General features: G+C 46.8%; 1 protein-coding gene across 1 annotated transcript; it reads right to left on the bottom strand.

Annotated features, from left to right (window-relative positions):
* Positions 1–1,764: 1,764 nt before the first annotated feature.
* Positions 1,765–12,731, bottom strand: LOC121291900 (zinc-binding protein A33-like). Its single transcript, XM_041213552.1, has 6 exons — positions 12,689–12,731; positions 12,503–12,598; positions 12,176–12,409; positions 10,850–10,872; positions 10,637–10,752; positions 1,765–2,664 (listed from the first exon to the last, which is right to left on the bottom strand). The coding sequence occupies exons 1-6, from the start codon at positions 12,719–12,721 to the stop codon at positions 2,138–2,140; spliced, it is 1,029 nt and encodes a 342-aa protein (XP_041069486.1). The 5' UTR covers positions 12,722–12,731; the 3' UTR covers positions 1,765–2,137.
* Positions 12,732–18,347: the final 5,616 nt, after the last annotated feature.

Here is an 18,347-nt window from a genome sequence, read left to right as displayed (position 1 = left end):
TCAACGTCCTGGGGGTTACCAATGGCCAGAAACTGATCTGGCCTAACCATATAAATACTGTGGCTACAAGAGCAGGTCAGAAGCTAGGAATCGTGTGGTGAGTAACTCACCTCCTGAGTCCCCAAAGCCTGTCCACCATCTACAAGGCACAAGTCAGGAGTGTGATGGAATACTCCCCAATCACTTGGATGAATACAGGTCCAACAACACTCAAGAAGTTCCACACCATCGAGGACAAAGCACCCACTTGATTGGCGCCACATCCACAAACATTCACTCCCTCCACCACCAATGCACAGTAGCAACAACGTGTACCATGTACAAGATGCACTGCAGGAATTCACCAAGGCTACATCGACAGAGAATGGGAGTCAGTCAGAGAGCGTAGCACACCAAGCTATGGCTCTGACTGCAGCTGCAAATCCCTGTATATGTGCTCCTGACAGTGCTGCTGAGGTTAAACAAATCCCTGAGAGTTACAAGGATTTTGTATCCAAAAGAAGGGTGGTCACATTTCACCAGGGTGAGTAAGCCAAAAGTGATACCGAGGGACACAGTGGCCAGCCAAACTCTACTGCTGGGAAAAGGCATGACCTTCCTACCAGAGTGTGCAGTAAGTGCCAAGGTGCAGGTAAAGGCGATTGAAGGAGGATAGGTGCCCATCCCCTTATATCGGGAGCATCTGGAGTGTGACCCTGTGTCAGTGGACGACACACTCTCGTTTGTCTGTGGATGGGGTTGACCTGCTCCTCGGCAATGACCTGGTGGGATCAAAGGCAATAGCGTCCCCAGTGGTCTCAGAGAAGCCGACTGATTCAGGGAGACAGAACAGCTGCAGGAGAAAGTGCCTGGCATTTTCCCTGATTGTGTGGTAACGTGGTCTATGGCCAGACCATCTCCGTCAGTGGAAAGTGAAGGGCTACAGCAGATAGAAGACCCAACGGTCTGAAGCTGAGGCAGGAGCGGTCCTTGAATGGTACTACATTAAAAATGACGTGCTGATGAGGACATGGAGACCCCTCAGAGACCTGCAAACGAGGTGTAGACAGTGATCCAAAAGGTAGTGGTCTCGCGACGATACTGTGGGGTAATATTAGGTGGAGCTCACAAATTCTAATTGCTGGGCATGTCGGTAAATGCAAAAACCAAGGCAGCATCAGCCAGCATTTCTATTGGCTGAACCTCCACAGGGATGTAGTACAGTTTTGCAGAGACTGCCACATCTGCCAGTTTGTGGGAAAACCCCATCCACCAAAAAGGAGTACCTTTGTAAATAAACCAAGATTTTCCACCTGTGAAGTGTCTGATACTCAACTCTATCAATAGTACCAACTCGGCCACGACTTACAACAAACATGCGAACAGGATCCAACAAACTGATGACTAGGATCCAACAGTTGCCCTGTTCTATTTACCAGCCAATAAGGAAATTGTTGGAGTTATCAAGTGTGCAGGTGATAGTGGCAGGGATACGGCACTGAGTGTGAGCTAGGTGGGGGTGGAGATGGGTGATGTTCCAGAGAGTCATAAGTGAAATGAAGAGAAAGTGGGGAAATGGGTGACAGAGGAGCAGAGAGGGAAAGGTGCAGATCCTCGGATTGGCCCTTTAGGGTGAGAGGAAGGAGTGTGTTAGTATTAAACTGAGAGGGAGTGTGGAAAGAGAGTCTCAGCATGAACTCTGGGGAAGGGTCAGCTTGAAGTGAGGGAGTTAAGAGGGAAAAATGTAAATTCCCAAACGCCATGGAAATGCAGAATTGTCACCCTTCAATATCTGGGTTTCCCTCTCAGGTTTTCATGTTCTGGGTGCAGAGTGAGAAATGGAAACACAGAAGAAATCCCAGCTACAGACTGGGAAACAGGTGAAGAGATGGAGGATGGGACTGGGTGGTTTGACTGACTGAAGCAGGTAGTAAATGAAGGAAGGAGACACACAAGATATTAAATTTACATTTTATATTAATCCGCTGACATTGATATTTGTATTGGTTTTATTTACAATCTGACTGGGATTTTACAATTTGGAAATTAAATGACACATTTAGGAACAACCTGTTGTCAATGGAATCACGGGGTCAAGTCATGGTGACGTCAGGGAAGATGTAACATCCCGAGACCCCGCCCCTTTCCCAGAACCGAATCAGAACCTGGGGCAGATTCTCAGAAACTGATTTTTATTCCAAGTCCAGAAGAAAGGATAAAGTTTCTCAGTGAATTTATTCCCAGTGAAGCTGTGGAGATGGGACTTGGTGTCCGCGCTGTAAAATGAAACTGTCCCAGACTCAAAACTGAGATAAACTCCCACCTTCCCGGGGATCTGACCGACAGGGAGACGGGATCCAGGAGAGGATTTTATATAAAACTCATCCTCAAACCGCTCAATCGTCCAGAATCCAGTCTCCGGGCTCAGTCTGACCCAGTCCTTCCTCTCCACAGACTCTGCGGCTACTCCCAGTCTCCAGCGCCGATTCCCCTCCACCTCCACCTCCCAGTAATGTCTCCCCGATGTGAATCCCTCTGATCCCAGGACATAGGGACAGATCCTGTGTGTAAACCTCTTCCCGGTGTCAGGGAGACTCCTCCGGGTCCAGGTCCGTCTCAAACTCTTCAGATCCTCAGACACCTCGAGCCAGGGACTCGCTGTTTCCACATCCAGGTTCACAGAGACTGGGAGAGAAAAGCAGAGAATTAGAGACTCGCTGGGGATCGGGGGAGAGACTCACTGGGGATCGGGGGAGAGACTCACTGGGGATCGGGGGAGAGACTCGCTGGGGATCGGGGGAGAGACTCACTGGGGATCGGGGGAGAGACTCTCTGGGGATCGGGGGAGAGACTCACTGGGGATCAGGGGGGAGAGACTCGCTCAGCAACTTGGGGTATTCCTGTAACATCACCATTCAGGAAAGGAGGGTGATAGAAAGCAGGGGACGATAGTTCACTTAGTCCAAGTTCTCTGATTGGGACAATGCCAGAATCCATTATTAAGGAGGTAATAGCAGGACATTTAGAGAATTATAACACAATCAGGCAGAGTCAACATGGTTTTGTGAAAAGGAAAATGTGTTAAACAAATCTACTGGAATACTTTGGGGCTGGAACAAGGGAAACAAGTAGAAGTAGTATAATTTGATTTCCAAAAGGTATTTGATAAGGTGCACAAAATTAGAGCACATGCTGTTGCGCATGAGATATTAGAATGGATAGAGGATTAGCTAACTAACAAGAAACAGAGAGTCAGGATAAATCGGTCATTTTCAGGTTGGCAAATTGTAACCAATGGAGAATGACAGGGATCAGTGCTAGGGCCTGAAATATTTATAATCTACTTTAATGATTTGGATGAAGGGACTGACTGTATTGTCAAATTTGCTGATGATACAAGGATAAGTAGGAAAGCAAGCTGTGAGGAGGATACAAAGTCTGCAAAAGGACATATGGACAGATTTAGTGTAAAAATATGGCAGATGGAGTATAACGTGGACAATGTGAGGTCATCCTCTTTGACAGGAAGAATAGAAACGTAAAATATTATTTACATGGAGAGAGACTGCACAATGCTGCACCACACAGGGATCTGAGTGTCCTTGTACCTGAATCAGAAAAAAATAGCATGTGGGTACAGCAAGAAATTCAGAAGGCAAATGGAATGTTGGTCTTTACTAAAGGGGATTGGAGTATAAAAATATGCAAATATTGCTACAATTGGTGGCATTGGTGACACTGCACCTGAAGTACTGTGTAAAGTTTTGGTCTCATTACTTAATTAAGAATATATTTATATTAGAAGCAGTTCAGAAATGTTTACTAAGTTGATTCATGGGATGATGGGTTGTCTTCTGAGGAAACCATGAGCAGGGTGGGTCAATACCTTTGGCGTTTAGAAGAATCTGAGTTGAAGTTATTGGAAAGTCTAACATTCTAAGGGGATTTGAAAGGGTCGATGCTGAGAGGATGTTTCCCCTCATGGGGAAATCTAGAGTTTAAAAATAAGGGGTCTCCCATTTAAGATGGAGATGAGGAGGAGTTTCTTCTGGATCGGATGCATCCCAGGTTACTGATGGAAGAAAAGGTGGAAATTGGGGATCCTCTGCACACAATCTAGGGGAGGTACCAGAGCACTGCAGGATTGCAAATATTGTGCACTTTTTTAAAACAGGGGAAAGGGATAAACCCGGCAATTGCAGGCTAGTCAATCCATCATCAGAGGCTGGGAAACTTGTAGAGACAATTTTCTGAGAGAGAATGATTCCGTCTTTGTAAAAGTATGGGACTAAAAATAAATAAACACACAAATAAATAATAAAGTCAGTATGGATTTGATAAAGGCAAATGTCTTGATTGAGTTTTTGATTAAGTAGTGAAGAGATTTGATGAGGGGAGAGCGATTGATGTGTTTAGCAACTTACAGAAGACATTTCACAATGCCCCACATGAGGCTTGTCAGCAATATTAAAACTCATGGAATTAAAGGGAATAGATATAAATTTCGCTAAGAGACAGAAAGCAGAGAATAATGGTGAATGATTGTTTTTCAGACAGGAGGGAAGTATACAGTGGTGTTTCCCAGGAGTTGGTATTAGGATTATTGATTTCATTGATATATATGCTAATGGACTGAACTTGGGGTATTCCTGGCCCAATTCAAAAGTTTGAAGATGATTCAAAACTCACAAATGTAGTAAACAATGAAAAGGAAAGTAACAGACTTTAGGAAGACAGAGACAGACAGTGAAATGGCAGACACAAGGCAGATGAAATTTAACACAGACGTGTGAAGTGATCCATTTTGGTTGGAAAAATGAGAAGAGGCAATATGAACAAAGTGGTACAATTTTAAAGGAGGTGCAGGAACAAAGAGACCTGGGTGTATACACTCAAATCTCTAAAGGTGCCAGGATACGTTTAGACGACTGTTAATAAAAACTTGGCTTTATTAATAGGGAATAGAGTAAAAAACAAGCAGGTTATCCTAAAATTGGTTAGGCCTCAGCTGAAGCACTGTGTTCAGTTCTAGACATCACTCTTTCGGAAGGACGTCAAGGCCTTAGAGAGGGTGCAGAGGAGACTGACAAGAATGTTCCAATAATGAGGCCTTCGGTTATGTGGACAGATGGAGAAACTGAGGTTGTTCTCCTTAATCAAAGAAGGTAAAGAGAAGATTTGATAGAAGAGCTGAAAACCATGAATGCCTTTGATAGAATAAAAGAGGAGAAACTGTTTCTGTGGGGAGAAGGGTTGGTAACCAGAAAATGCTGATTTAAGGTGATTGACAGCAGAAGCAGAGATGATACGAGGAAATATTTTACCTTTACGCAGTGAGTTGTGATCTGGAATGCACTGTTTGAAATTATAGTGGAAACAGATTCAACAGGAACATTGCAAAGAGAATTGGATTAAATACTTGCAGGGAAAAGTTTATAGGATTATGGGGATGATGGAACAGTATATAATGCTGGTTAGGCCATAGCTGGAATTCTATGCACAGTTCTGGTCACCATGTTACAGGAAGGACATAATTACTCTGGAGAGTGTGCAGACAAGATTTACAAGAATGTTGCCAGGGTTTGAAAATTGCAGCTATGAGAAGAGATTGGGTAGGCCAGGGTTGCTTTCCTTAGAACAGAAGAGGATAAGGGGTGATCTGATTTGAGGTGTACAAAATTATTAGGGCCCTAGATAGTGTAGACAGGAAAGGCTTGAAAGATCCGAGCTGAGTGGCCAATTACCAGGGAGTATAGATTTAAGGTGATTGGTCGAAGGATTAGAGGGGACATGAGGAAAAGCTTTTTCACCCAGAGGGTGGTGGGCATCTGGAATTCATTGCCTAAGTTGGGGGTTGAGGCTGAAATACTCAACACATTTTAAAGGTATCTGGATCTGCATCTGAAGTGCTGTAACCTGCAAGGCTACGGACCAGATGCTGGAAGGTGGGATTATAATGAGCGGGTAGTTTTTTTACTCTTTTTTGGTCGGCACAGACAGGATGGGCTGAATGGTCTCTCCAAAATGAAGAAAGCACCTGGATAGCAAGCTTCCTCCAGCTTGACATTTTGACAACTGGACAAAGCAAACTGACATCACCATGTATACAGGTCATTAATAAAATTATATCCATGAATGGCAACAAATATATTCTTCATAACCTTTGACAGCACTTTAGGCTACACCTGCCAAACCCATGACCACTTTCATCTAGAAGGACAAGGGCAGCAGCCACATGGGAACACCACCACGTGCAAGTTCCCCTACAAGCTACATGCCATCCTGACTTGGAAATATATTGCAGTTCCTTCACTGTAACTAGGTCAAAATCTTGGACGTTCCTTCCTAACAGCATTGTACGTGTACCGACGCCATATGGACCTCAGTGGTTCAAGAAGGAAGATCACCAATACCTGCTCAAGGGCAATTAGTGAGGTGTAATATTTGCTGGCCTAGCCAGCGACACCCACATCCCATGAATGAATGAAAAGACATTTGAGACTAGCTTTGTGTTCCCGATTCATTCATTGAAATTAAACTCCACCGGCTGGCAAGTTGGGATTTGAACCCATGTCCTCACAGCATTCAAATAGGCTTGCGGACTACTGGCCCCTATGAAATGACCACTACATTAACATCTCCCACTGCTGCTACTGTTGTACTTAGATCTCCAGAAGGCATTTGACAAGGTGTCTCAAAGGTTACTACATGGTGCTGGGGATAACATATTGGCATGGATAAAGGATTGGTGTGCTCACAGGACACAGAAAGTAGACAAAAATGGGTCATTTACAGGTTGGCAAGATGTAACGAATGGAGTGCCACAGGGATCAGTGCTGAGGCCTCAACTATTCACAATCTATATCAATGACTTGGATGATGAAACTGAAGGTGTGGTTGCTAAATTTGCTTATGACACAAAGAAAGGTAGGAAAATAACCTGTGAAGAGGACATAAGGAATCTGCAAAAGGATCCATTTCAGTGACTTGACAAAAAATTGGTAAATGGAGCATAAGGTGGGAAAATGTGAATTTGTACATTTTGACTGGAAGAATAGAAAAGCAGCGTATTATTTAAATGGAGAAAGATTGCAGAATTCTGAAGTACAAAGGGATCTGGGTGTCCTGGTACATGAATCACAAAACATTAGTATGCAGGTACGGCAAGTGATGTTTGTTGCAAGGGGAATGGAATATAAAAGTGGGGATGATATACTGCAATTGTGCAGGGCATTGGTGAAACCATACCAGTGTGCTGTGTACAGTTTTAGTCTCCTTACTTAAGAAAAGACATAATTGCAATAGAAGCAATTCAGAGAAGGTTCATCTGACTGATTCCTGGGATTGTGGAGTAGGTTCAGGGGTGCAAGGTGGTTATTGTATGAGGAACGTTTGTACAGGTAGGGCCTATATTCATTGGGATTTTGAAGAATGAGAGATTATCTTATTGAAGCATATAAAATCCTGAGGGAACTTGACAGGGTGGATGTGGAAAGGCCATTTCCTCTTGTGAGTTAGACTAGAACTGAGGCACACAGTTGGAGGATAAGGGGTCTCCAATTTAAGATGGAGATCTCATCTACAGAGAGCAGTGGAGGCAGGTCATTGAATATTTTTAAGGCAAAGGTAGATAGATTGTTGACTAACAAGGGAGTCAAAAACGGTAGACAGGAAAGTAGAGTTGAGGCCATGATCTTATTAAATGGCAAAGCAGGTTCCATGGGCCAAATGGCCTACTCCTGTTCCTAAATCGTATGTTAGTATGCATGTAACTTCCACCCTCATTTTACATTCCTGGTCCATCACTAACAATTCCCTTCTCTTCCTTGACCTCTCTGTCTCCATTTCTGGGAATAAGATATCCCCTAATATTCACGACAACTCATTGACTCCCACAGCTAACTTGATTACACTCCCTCAAACCCTGTTTGCTGTACGACTCTACTCCAGTCTCCCAGTTACTCCACCTCCATCGCATCTGTTTGGACCTTGAGTGCTAGCACTCCCGATTTGTCTGCCTTTTTCCTTAGCCAAGGACTCTCCCCACCGTGGTTGACATGATCCTCCACCTTGACCGTTCTATATCGCACCCTTCTGATCTCATCGCTTTCCCTCCCACTCAGAACTATCATAGGGTTCCCATTGTCCTCACCTTCCACCCACCAACTTCTGTACTCAGTGGGTCATCCTCCGCCATTTTCCCCGCTTTCAGCCTAATTCCATCACCAAACATGTCATCCCCTGCCCTCCCCTTTCAGGATTCTGAAGACACCGCTCCCTCTGTGATACACTGATCCATTCCTCAGTCACCCCTAATACCCCCTCCCTTTCCTACAGCATCTTTCCATCCAAGCACAGGAGATGGAATACTTGCCATTTCACCTCCTCTATTCTCATCGTCCAAGGCTCCAAATACTCCATCCAAGTGAAAGCGATTTACGTGTGCTTCTTACAATACAGTATTCAGTCCACAAACATGATCCCGAACTTCCTGCCACTTGACATTTTGCTCCCACTCTGACCTTTCCATCCATGGCCTCCTGCGGTGTTGTAATTTATCTCAGAGAAGCTTGAGGAACAGCAGCTTATCATTTGACTCAGCACTCTGCCTTCTCGCCTCAACACTGAATTCAGCAATTTTAGATTAGATCCTCCGCCTACATTTTGTTTTAGGTTCTCTTTTTCCGGTCTATATTTTATATTTCTTTCTTTATTCCCTTATTTTTCATTCAGACCACTGCTATCCAGCCATTGACACATCATCTAGCCACAAATGTTGATTCTTTACTTTGTCCATTACCACTCCCTCTGGCTTTGGTGCCCCGAAACTTGTCATCATTATCACAAACCTTGCATTTTGACATTGTTAAGCCCCAAACCACTCCTTTTCTCTTTCTTTACATTCCTAATTTTCTTCAGGTCTGAATCATTGATCTGAAATGTTAACACTGCTCTTCTCTCCAAAGATACTACCTGGCTGGCTGAGCATTGCCAGCATTTTTTGTTTTTCAGACAGATTTCCACCACCTGCAATATTTTACTGTTGGAAAAGTCATGACCTGGTTGCAACAAATAATTGCCAATCACAAGGGCACTTAGGGATAGGCAATAAACGCTGGCCTAGCCAGCAATGCCCACAACCCATGAATGAATAAAACATAGAGGAATTCCAATCCTGATTGACAGAGCTGTCTCCCTTCCCACTGAAACCCCTACACCATGTGCTGGAGACAGGGATCCCGACTCCCTTAGACACATTAATGCATATGGACAGAAAGACCTTTACCTTTGGTCATCAAAAAAACCCAAATCTCTTCTTCAATGCCAACTAGAAAATTTAGATCAGGCTCTCAACACCAAGGTATTTCTATTCTGGTCAGTGGCAACAAATAATATTTGATACAGGGACACATGTGGAGTCGGTTATTCAATATAATACTCCACAGTCAAATCTCAGCCTTCATACTCTCTCTGGATGTATAAGAAATATGCACCTAGAGTGAGTGCAATGTTTCCTCAAGGCAATTGAGAAAATAGACTTTCCTGACACTTTCAGGAAATGGATTGCAATTTTGTGCTTGCTCTCCAGGACCACGGTGAACACCAGCTGACTCCATACCCCTCACCATTCCTCCTCATACAACAGGCAGACAAAGCCTCATTCCCAGACTTTCTGTCCTACCTTCTTCATGGATATGAGTTTGGTAAACAAGGTGAAGATGTATCAGGAGGATGAGTATTGCAGAGGAGGAAAGATTCAGCTGGGAATGGTGAGGTTTCCACTTGCGGAAGTTGGAAGAGTATCGATGGGTTCTGGAGACAGTGCTTCTTCTGACAGTTCCTGTATTGGTGATGTTCGGGGAGCTAACAGTTCCAGCTGACCAGTTGAAGGTGATGCTCTTTAGAAAGTGGATTAAGTGCACTGTGGCAAGTTTGGCGTTGGGGCCATTTAATCAGGGAGGGTGTTGGGTTATGGCCCTGTCACCTTCCAGCCTCTTCCCCAATTCAGTCCAAGATGGGAAGGCCTGTGGGTGGCCTTCCTGACCAGCTGCCAGTTGAGGGCCCAAGTGGATAAGTATAACCCACATAAGGGCCTGATCCTGCCACCACTGACATTGACCCAGCAGTGGGCTGGGCGAATCACCATGTGGGCAGCACAGCAATGAGCCTGTGGGGTTTCTTACTGTCTCCCGTGGGTTCTGGCATTCAAGTTCCTGATCGAGGAACCCAGCATTGGGAAGGGGAACTGAGATCCCATTGCGCCATTGCGACCAAACTTCCTCCCCCGTGAAGACTCTCCAGCCATCACTGATCTGTCTGCTGGGCTCCATCCTTGATCCTAGGCCTCAGGCTGGTGTCGTACTGGCAGCAGACATTGCCCCTCTGATTGGCCGTCAGCACTCAGTGGCTGTGATTCTGCCCCCATGGTCGTTGGTCTGGGGGAAGGCCCGCTGCTGTCCTGTCAAGTGTCTGAGTGGCTTTTGATGTGATTGGTCTTCCCTAAAAGAGGCAGCACGAGGCTCTCCCTCACATTGCACCCAGTGACTGAGACCCCATCACCTCCATTAAATACCACCCACTATCTATGATGTTTGTGTACATAATGATTCAAATTATAGAGTATAAATCAGGATAAAGGAAATTATTTGAGTTTTACCAGGGTTAATGGCATCCAGCATTTCTCTCCACACTGGTAATGGTAAAGGTGCGTTGAACTTTTCGATGGGCAGGGCATCATCTGCTAGTGACAGTTTATTATCATCACTGCTAATTCTGTAAATATTAAACAGTTGATTACAAATTAACCATAAACACTTTCCTGAGTAATCTTACCAACGTGCACTGAATTTCAGTAAAGTTCATGTCCTACCTCCTCTTCTGAAATGCTTCCTCCTGAAATAAACAAAACACAAATCTGAGTTGACCGAGATTGACTGTCTATATCCAGAAAGCAGGAATTACACTCACATTGGTACAAGCTGCTGAGAATTGTCAATTCCCATTGCTGCAGAATTGGAAGAGAATGAGTATGTAACACAAAGGATATAGGAGCACAGGAGAAAGTATAAAAAAGATTTGCAAACAAGAACAAAGAGGATGCAACTAACAGCAAAGGTTGATCAACTTTACTCGAGAAAAGAGAAGACATGATAGAGTGCTTTAAAATTATGAAAGGGGTCGATGCGATCGATTCAGTGAAGATGTCTCCATGAGTATGCAGTTCAATAATAAGGGCTGTAAACATAATATAGTTCCAAATAAATCCAACAGGGAAGTCAGAAGAAACTCCTTTACCAAGAAAGTGATGAGAATGTGGAATTCACTATCACACGGAGTCACTGGGTGGAAATTAATGTGGGTATTGATGGTCTTGTCCACCAGCTGCTGAGCTGGCAAGGACCCCATGCCACCTGTCACATTAAATGGCAATCAGGGTCTTCATTGGGTAGCGGTGGGCCTTCCCTGGGATGAAGGAACAGATGGATAAGCGTCCCGCCTACTGAGAGCTGCCGGCCAATCAGAAGCTGGCACCTCTTCATTGCTCAGTAGCACCACTGGGGAGGGACCTGATCCACAGCGGAGCGATGGATGGAATGGGGTCACGGGTTCGGAGTCACCGGCAAGAGCAGAGTGGTGGAGCTTGGCTGCATGTGCAGTGGGATAGCTCTCAGTGAACCCTACCCACTTCACGATGCTGGGACCCTCAATCAGGCACTGAGTGCTTTTGAATGTGGGACCCCCCTTAGAAACACAGCAGCAACCCGGACAGGGTTTATTTATTGAGCTTCCCTCATGGCGAGTTCCCTGCCTGCTGCTGGGTGAATACCAGTGACAGTCAGGTCAGACCCTTAAGTGGTCATTAATTGTCCACTTAAGGGGCTCAACTGGCAGTGGGAAGTCAGTTCACGAACCTTCCCGATATGAACAGAAGCTGGGAGAGGGCAGGGTACCCACCACCCACCAGCCACCCACCCACCCTCCTATCCATCCCACCAACAAACTGGCCTCAGTGGGAACTCATTAAATTCTGCCCACTGAGCAAAAATTGCAGATATGTTTAAGGGGAAGTACATGAGGGGGAAAGGAGCAGAAGGATATATTGACAGGGGGAATGAAGTAAGATGGGAGGAGGCTCGTGTGGATCATGTTGTGACTGTGCACTTTCACTGAACTAAACTGAAATATAATCCCTCACCTTCAGAAATATCACTCCGTCTTTTTGTTCCAACAGTTTTTCCAACTTTGAGAGTTTCTCCTGAATAGAATTTAAATTCTCCTGAATTTCACGAAGGTTTCCCTCCATTGTTTTTAGAATTTTTCCCTCTTCTTCCCTGAGATCTCGGATTAAACACTGCTCCTTCTCAGTGAGAATCTGGTGCATTTTAGTGAACTCGGATGCGATGTTGGTCTGCAGACTGCTCGACTGTTTCTAGAAGAAGAAACGTTAAAAATAGTGAGTTTTTGTAATAAAAACAACAAAGTAATGAATTAAATTTGGAAGTTCAGCACAGGGAGACTTTACCCTAACTTGGGAAATCTTCTGTTTCTGCTGCTGCTCCATTTCTAGAGCCGCCGATTTCTTCTCTGTGAGAGAATCGAAGGAAGATTTCACCCGATCCTGGGATTGGGAGAGAAAATCAGAAAATAAAAGTGAGAGACCATGAAAATGTGATCAAATAATCAGGTGATCAAATCTGTTCCCGTTTACCTTGTACATTCCAACAGCTTCTTTAATCGGCATGAAGCGGTGCACTCTGCGTTGCCGCGAATCTCTACAAATCACACAGATCAATTTCTTGTCAGTTTCACAAAACAGCTTCAGCTCTTCCTCATGTTCCTCACAGTGAAGTTTACTTTCCTTCTCTTTCGGATTCAGCTTTAATTTTCGAGCTTTCTCAGCCATAGGAAAGATGTGATTGCACTAGAGAGAGTGCAGAGGAGATATTCCAGGATGTTGCCTGGGCTGGAGAATTTTAGTTTTGAGGAAAGATTGGATAGACTGGTGTTATTTTCTGTGGAGCAGAGGAGGTTGAGGGGAACATGAGTGAGGTGTATAAAGTTATGAGGGGCATAGATAGTGGAGACAGGAAGGAACTTTTCCCTTGGTGGAGGGATCAAAAACCAGGGGGCATTGATTTAAGGTAAGGGGCAGGAGGTTTAGAGGGGATGTGAAGAAGAATTTTTACACCCAGAGGGTGGTGGGAATCTGGAATTCTGCCTGAAAGGGTGGTAGAGGCAGAGACCCTCATAACATTTAAGAAGTATTTGGATGTGCACTTGCGATGCCATTGCATACAAGGCTTTTGGCCGAGTGCTGGAAAATGGGATTAGAATAGTTGGATACTTCTTGGATAGGCGTAAGCTTGATGGGCCAAAGGACCTATTCCTGTGCTGTAGACCTCAATAACTCTATGGCCAGATTTTTGGACTCAGTGAGCGGGGGTGCTTGGTGTAAAATGACACGGGGTGACATCGGGCGTGTGTCCCGACACCCCCGCGCGTTATTTTGATTTTAAATTCAGTCGGCGCGCAGCCGACTCAGCTGCACACCCACCAAACTGTCAAAGGCCTATTAAGGCCATTTAAAAACTAATTAACCCAATGAATTGAGCTACCCATCCAACCTTTAGGTTGGTGGGCAGGCAAAGAGCCCAGGCTGCCTTTGCATTTTTCATGGAACCTCCTCCATGGGCGGGATGAGGTTTCACAAAGTTTTTATAAATTGAATATAAATGTTTATAAATATTCATTGACCTGTCCCAGCTCATGTGACACTGTCACATGAGGGGACATGTCTTAAAATTTTTTTTCTTTATTTAGCTATTTTAAACTAAAACCAATCTCCCTGAGGCACCTCTGCTCATTCGCACGCACGCCCGGACTCAGGGAATCCCCCCTGTCCGCACAGGGAGTGCTCAGCGCTTCCGGGCGCACTGTACACTGGGTGAGTCCTAATTGGCTCACTCACTGTGGCACGGACCCAATCGGGGGGGGTGCCAATCATGTTCACAACGCCCCTGCCTGTATCTCCATCACCTTCCGCCCCCACCCCAACCCCACCCCCCCTGCCAATGGGGAGAACATTCCCACCCATGAATCTATGAGGACTGAGAGCTTTAAACTAAATAGTGTTGGATGGCAGAGTTCACGAAAGTTTAAAAGGAAGGACAAGGCAATGGTGCAGAGTAATGAGAACAAGATTGTGACAGGAAGGGACAGAGATACATAAGAATGCAACAGTAAATAAGGTCAGTGTCAGGAAAATCATAAAAATACAAAATGAAAGGCTATTTGCACACAGCTTTCATAAGATGATGGATCAATTGATAACATAAATAGGAATAAATGAGTGTGGTATGACCTCCATTACAGAGACATGGCTGCAAAATGACTGCGGCTGGGACCTGAAATTCAAGGATATTTAACATTTTGGAAGGACAGGAAGTAAGGAAAGGAGGTGGGGTAGCTCTGATAATAAAGGATGAGATCAGTGCAGTATTGAGAAATGACCCTCGTTCAGAGAATCAAAATGTAGCATTAGTTTGGGTGGAGATAAGAAATAGTAGAGGAAAGAAGTTACTGGTGGAGTCCTTCTTGGCCTCCTGAAGGTAGCTACATTGTAGGATTGAATATCAATCAATAAATAATGGGGCCATGTAAGAAATGAACTGAAATAAGCATCGGAAATTTTCCTCTTCAAACCGTTTGGACAAATCAAACTGGCAAAGGTAGACTGGAGCATGAATTTCTGCTGTGTTTGGGACTGTGGGCAGAATTTTATGAGTGCACTGGCAGCAGGCATGATGGGTGGTGTGCACAGAAAATATGGCTAAACCGTATGACGGTGTGAAGGCAGGTTGTGATCATCTGCTCAGCCCACCGATGATGGGCTGTGTTTCTCACCATCGGTCGGCAGGGAGCTAATTGTAATACATCAGTATATAATTAAAAGGCCATCTCGCCAGGTACTTGGAATCCCACCGGATCATCCGTCCACATCAATGGGAAAGTACGTCGACATATTTCACAACAGCACGTAGGCGATGTGCACTTGGCAGCCTTCACTTTGAGGGAACTGAGGTGATTGAGTAGCAGTGTTCTCCGCAGCTCGCCCGTTGTTTACAGGCCTCGGGGGTGCTGGGGGCAACAGATGCCTGGCCTTGGAGGCAAGTGCTGAGGGGGCGGGGAGGGGGGGGGCGGGGGAGTGGGGGAGGGGCTGTGTCCGGCAGTGCTGGCCAGCCTCAGAGACGACTGATAGGGTGGGGCAGGGGGAGGTGTCTGGGGCCAATTGCTCCCCTGGCGTTGCATCCCACGCATCGGCAATCGAGGTGGAGGGGTTGGGGTGGGCTTGGCGGGGGGGCAGGGTAAGCGAGGGAAGTGGTCATGCCTTAGGGATGCCTGTATAAACTGACCAGGCCTCTGCAACTGTGACAGATCAGGCGCAGCCACAGTGATATGATTAGGGTCAGGCACCTAACCTGCCCACCCAGGCAAGAAACATGGAGGCACCAAAGGGCCACCAAGTGCTCTATAACTTACACCGCACCCCCCCCCACCCCCCCACCCCCCCCACTCCACACCCCACCTCACCAACACAAACTTTGAGTCTGCCACCACTTTATTGAACCGCGAAGCAGTTGGGCTGCACACGTTGTAAAATCTCCTCGCCAACACTGGCCATGTAGCAGTCACTGCTGAAGGCGCTCACAGCCCCTTGTAATCTCAGTATCCCGGTTTGGACCATTGTCCCCCATGTCGCAGGTTGACAGGGCAGCCATGTAGCGCACTCATCTCTGGCCATCTGAACACTCACCAGGAAGGGTTAAGGGGCAGTCACACAGGGCCAGGAAAGATGCTAAGTACAACCATAATAACCATATCTCTCTCTCTCTTTCACGCTGCAGGAGGACCACATCTGGATCATGGATCCTGGTGACCTAGCTGTATGCCTGATGGCCCATATAGACCGTAGAAGACTGAGGAGAGAGCGAATGAGGCTCCTGGCTGCGCAAAGCCACGAGTAACAACCTCATGAAGTAGAGGCAGCAGGGGATCCCGCACTTGCTGCCCAGGAGAGATAGCAAGTCATTGCTGGTCGGCACCTAGCAACACCCACGGTCTATAGATGCCACCTGCCATTCCTGCAGATGACTGAGAACCAGTGTTGCCGATGACTGAGCCTGTCTAGGGAGCTGGTGGCTCACATCTGCCACTTTCTGCAGGACTTGGTGCCAAGGGGACATGGTGGGCATCCACTGCCAGTGGCTGTGAAAGTGACTGCGGTGCTCAATTTCTACGCCAGTGGCTCCGTTCAGGGCTCCACAGGTGAGCTCTGTGGGATTTCACAATCCGCCACCCACAAATACATCCATGAGCTCACGGATGCCATCTTCTCCATGGCATTTTGCCCGGGACCGGGACAGCCAGAATGCAAAGGCCATCTCGGGATTCCCACAGGTGCAGGGTGTGATTGACTGCACTTACGTGATGCTCAGGTCTCCATCGCTACACTCATCAACCGCAAGGGCTTCCATTCACTCAACGTGGGGCTGGTGTGCGACCACCAGAAACACATCCTGCAGGTGTGCGCATGGTTTCCTGGGAGTGTGCACGATCCCTACATCCTGAGTTGCTCGCAGATCCCTGCAGCCTTCCAGGGTCCACGAGGTTCCTCGGGGACAAGGGCTACCCGCAGAGGCTGTGGCCAATGACACCCATGTGGCGACCTCAGACTGCAGCAGAGTGACGCTATAATGAGGCTCATGCTGCAGCTCACAACTTGGTGGAGCAGACCATCAGGATGCTGAAGATGCAGCTCTGGTGCCTGGGCCGGTCTGGTGGAGCCCTGCAATACAGTCCACAGAGGATCTCACACATCATCATAGTCTGCTGCGCCCTTTACAACCTGGAGCTGCAATGGGGAGACGAGCTGGCTGAGGAGGAGATGGAGGAGCTGGAGGTCTCCTCCGCTGAGGAGGATGCCGACAGGGATGAGGGTGAGGGGGTCCTGGGTGGTAACGATGATGGGGATGAGGCTTTTGCACTGGCTAGACCAGTCAGATGTACTTGAGAGGTCCTCATAGCTGCCAGATTTGTGAAGGATGATGATGATGATGACATGCAGTGAGGTGACTCCATAGATCCTCACATCGTAGTTGTGAATGTTTGACTCCAGTCCGGCTTATGGCAGCGCCAATACCCTTTTAAGAATGCTCCTGTCATGGAGATGCCGTGGAGGCCCTAATAGTTGCTCGGTCACTGGACAATGACAACATTAAGTGAGGACACTTCATAGATCTTCACACAGCCTCTGAGAATGTCTGACTCCTGTGTGGCTGAGGGCAGCTCGCTTGCACTCCGTGATCAGGGCCATCTCAGAGATGTAGCCATGAAACTTCAGATGCATCTGATGCTGTGTCCACCTTCAGCCCCTCAGTCCTGCAGGAGCTGGTGCACAGCATCACTGGTCACAGATGCTGGTATGATGGAGGCCAGTCCCATCTTAAAGGTGCTGAGAACACACAGAGAGGATGAGGGAACTCTGTGGGGCCTGCCCACTACATTCTGACAGCAATGACCAGCACTGCCAAGCTGCAGGCATCAGTAATGTTTCCAGGGAAAATGAGGCTGGTCCATCACTGTGGTCTGAAGGCTGCACAGAGCACAGAGAAGAGGCCCTGGACTGAGCCACCTGCCTTTTATCTTGTGCAGAAAGGTTTCACTCCTGAGTGACATGAACACTGCTCATCAGAACAAGGAGCCACAGGCAGGGAGACATTCTTAGGAGTTTATTGACAATGGTGAACAGTGCAGTGATCAACACCCATGGCCAGGCTGTGCAACTGCTTTTACCTAACTTTCCTAACCCTGCCACTGGGACTTGGTGCTCCCTGGACATCCACAGCAGAGGAGGAGGCAGCCTGCTGACTATGACACCCTGTCTGTGATGACTTTGGTGGCTTTCCTTTGGAGGGCCAAAGTATCGTGGGCCCTGGCCTGCTTTCGGGGTCCTGATATGTGGCAGTGACACCCTCCTCGGACTGTGAAGCTGGATCTGTGAGGTCACAGGGAGATAAAGTTCAGATGGGCTGGTCACTCCCAGAGTCACCTGGGTGGATGGCCCCAGAGTGTGCACCTGCTGCTCCTCCTGCCTACGGGTGCCCGAGGGCCTCAGGCTGATTCTGTGAGTGGAAGGGGTAGCTGGAGTGAGGTCGAACTGCCAAGCACCCCTCTTGCGTGCACATTGTTGGAGGTCAGCTATGGCATCCATGATGGAGTTAAGCCCACGCTGCAGTGCAGAAGTGACATCCTGGATCAAGGTCTCCATGGCAGCTGCCATCTTGCCAGTGTTGATCTCGGTGCATTGC

The sequence above is a fragment of the Carcharodon carcharias genome, chromosome 19, assembly GCF_017639515.1.
Source record: "Carcharodon carcharias isolate sCarCar2 chromosome 19, sCarCar2.pri, whole genome shotgun sequence".
Lineage (NCBI taxonomy): Eukaryota > Metazoa > Chordata > Chondrichthyes > Lamniformes > Lamnidae > Carcharodon > Carcharodon carcharias.
The sequence above is the reverse complement of the archived record's forward strand: the minus strand, read 5'-3'. Positions and strand labels throughout refer to the sequence as shown.

Coding starts and splice junctions, on each gene's coding strand:
- LOC121291900 (XM_041213552.1), bottom strand. CDS start 12,721: ATGCCGATTAAAGAAGCTGTTGGAATGTACAAG. Junction 12,410..12,502: donor AGAAGATTTCCCAAGTTAGG/GTAAAGTCTCCC, acceptor TTCTTCTTCTAG/AAACAGTCGAGCAGTCTGCA. Junction 10,753..10,849: donor GAAGCATTTCAGAAGAGGAG/GTAGGACATGAA, acceptor TAATATTTACAG/AATTAGCAGTGATGATAATA.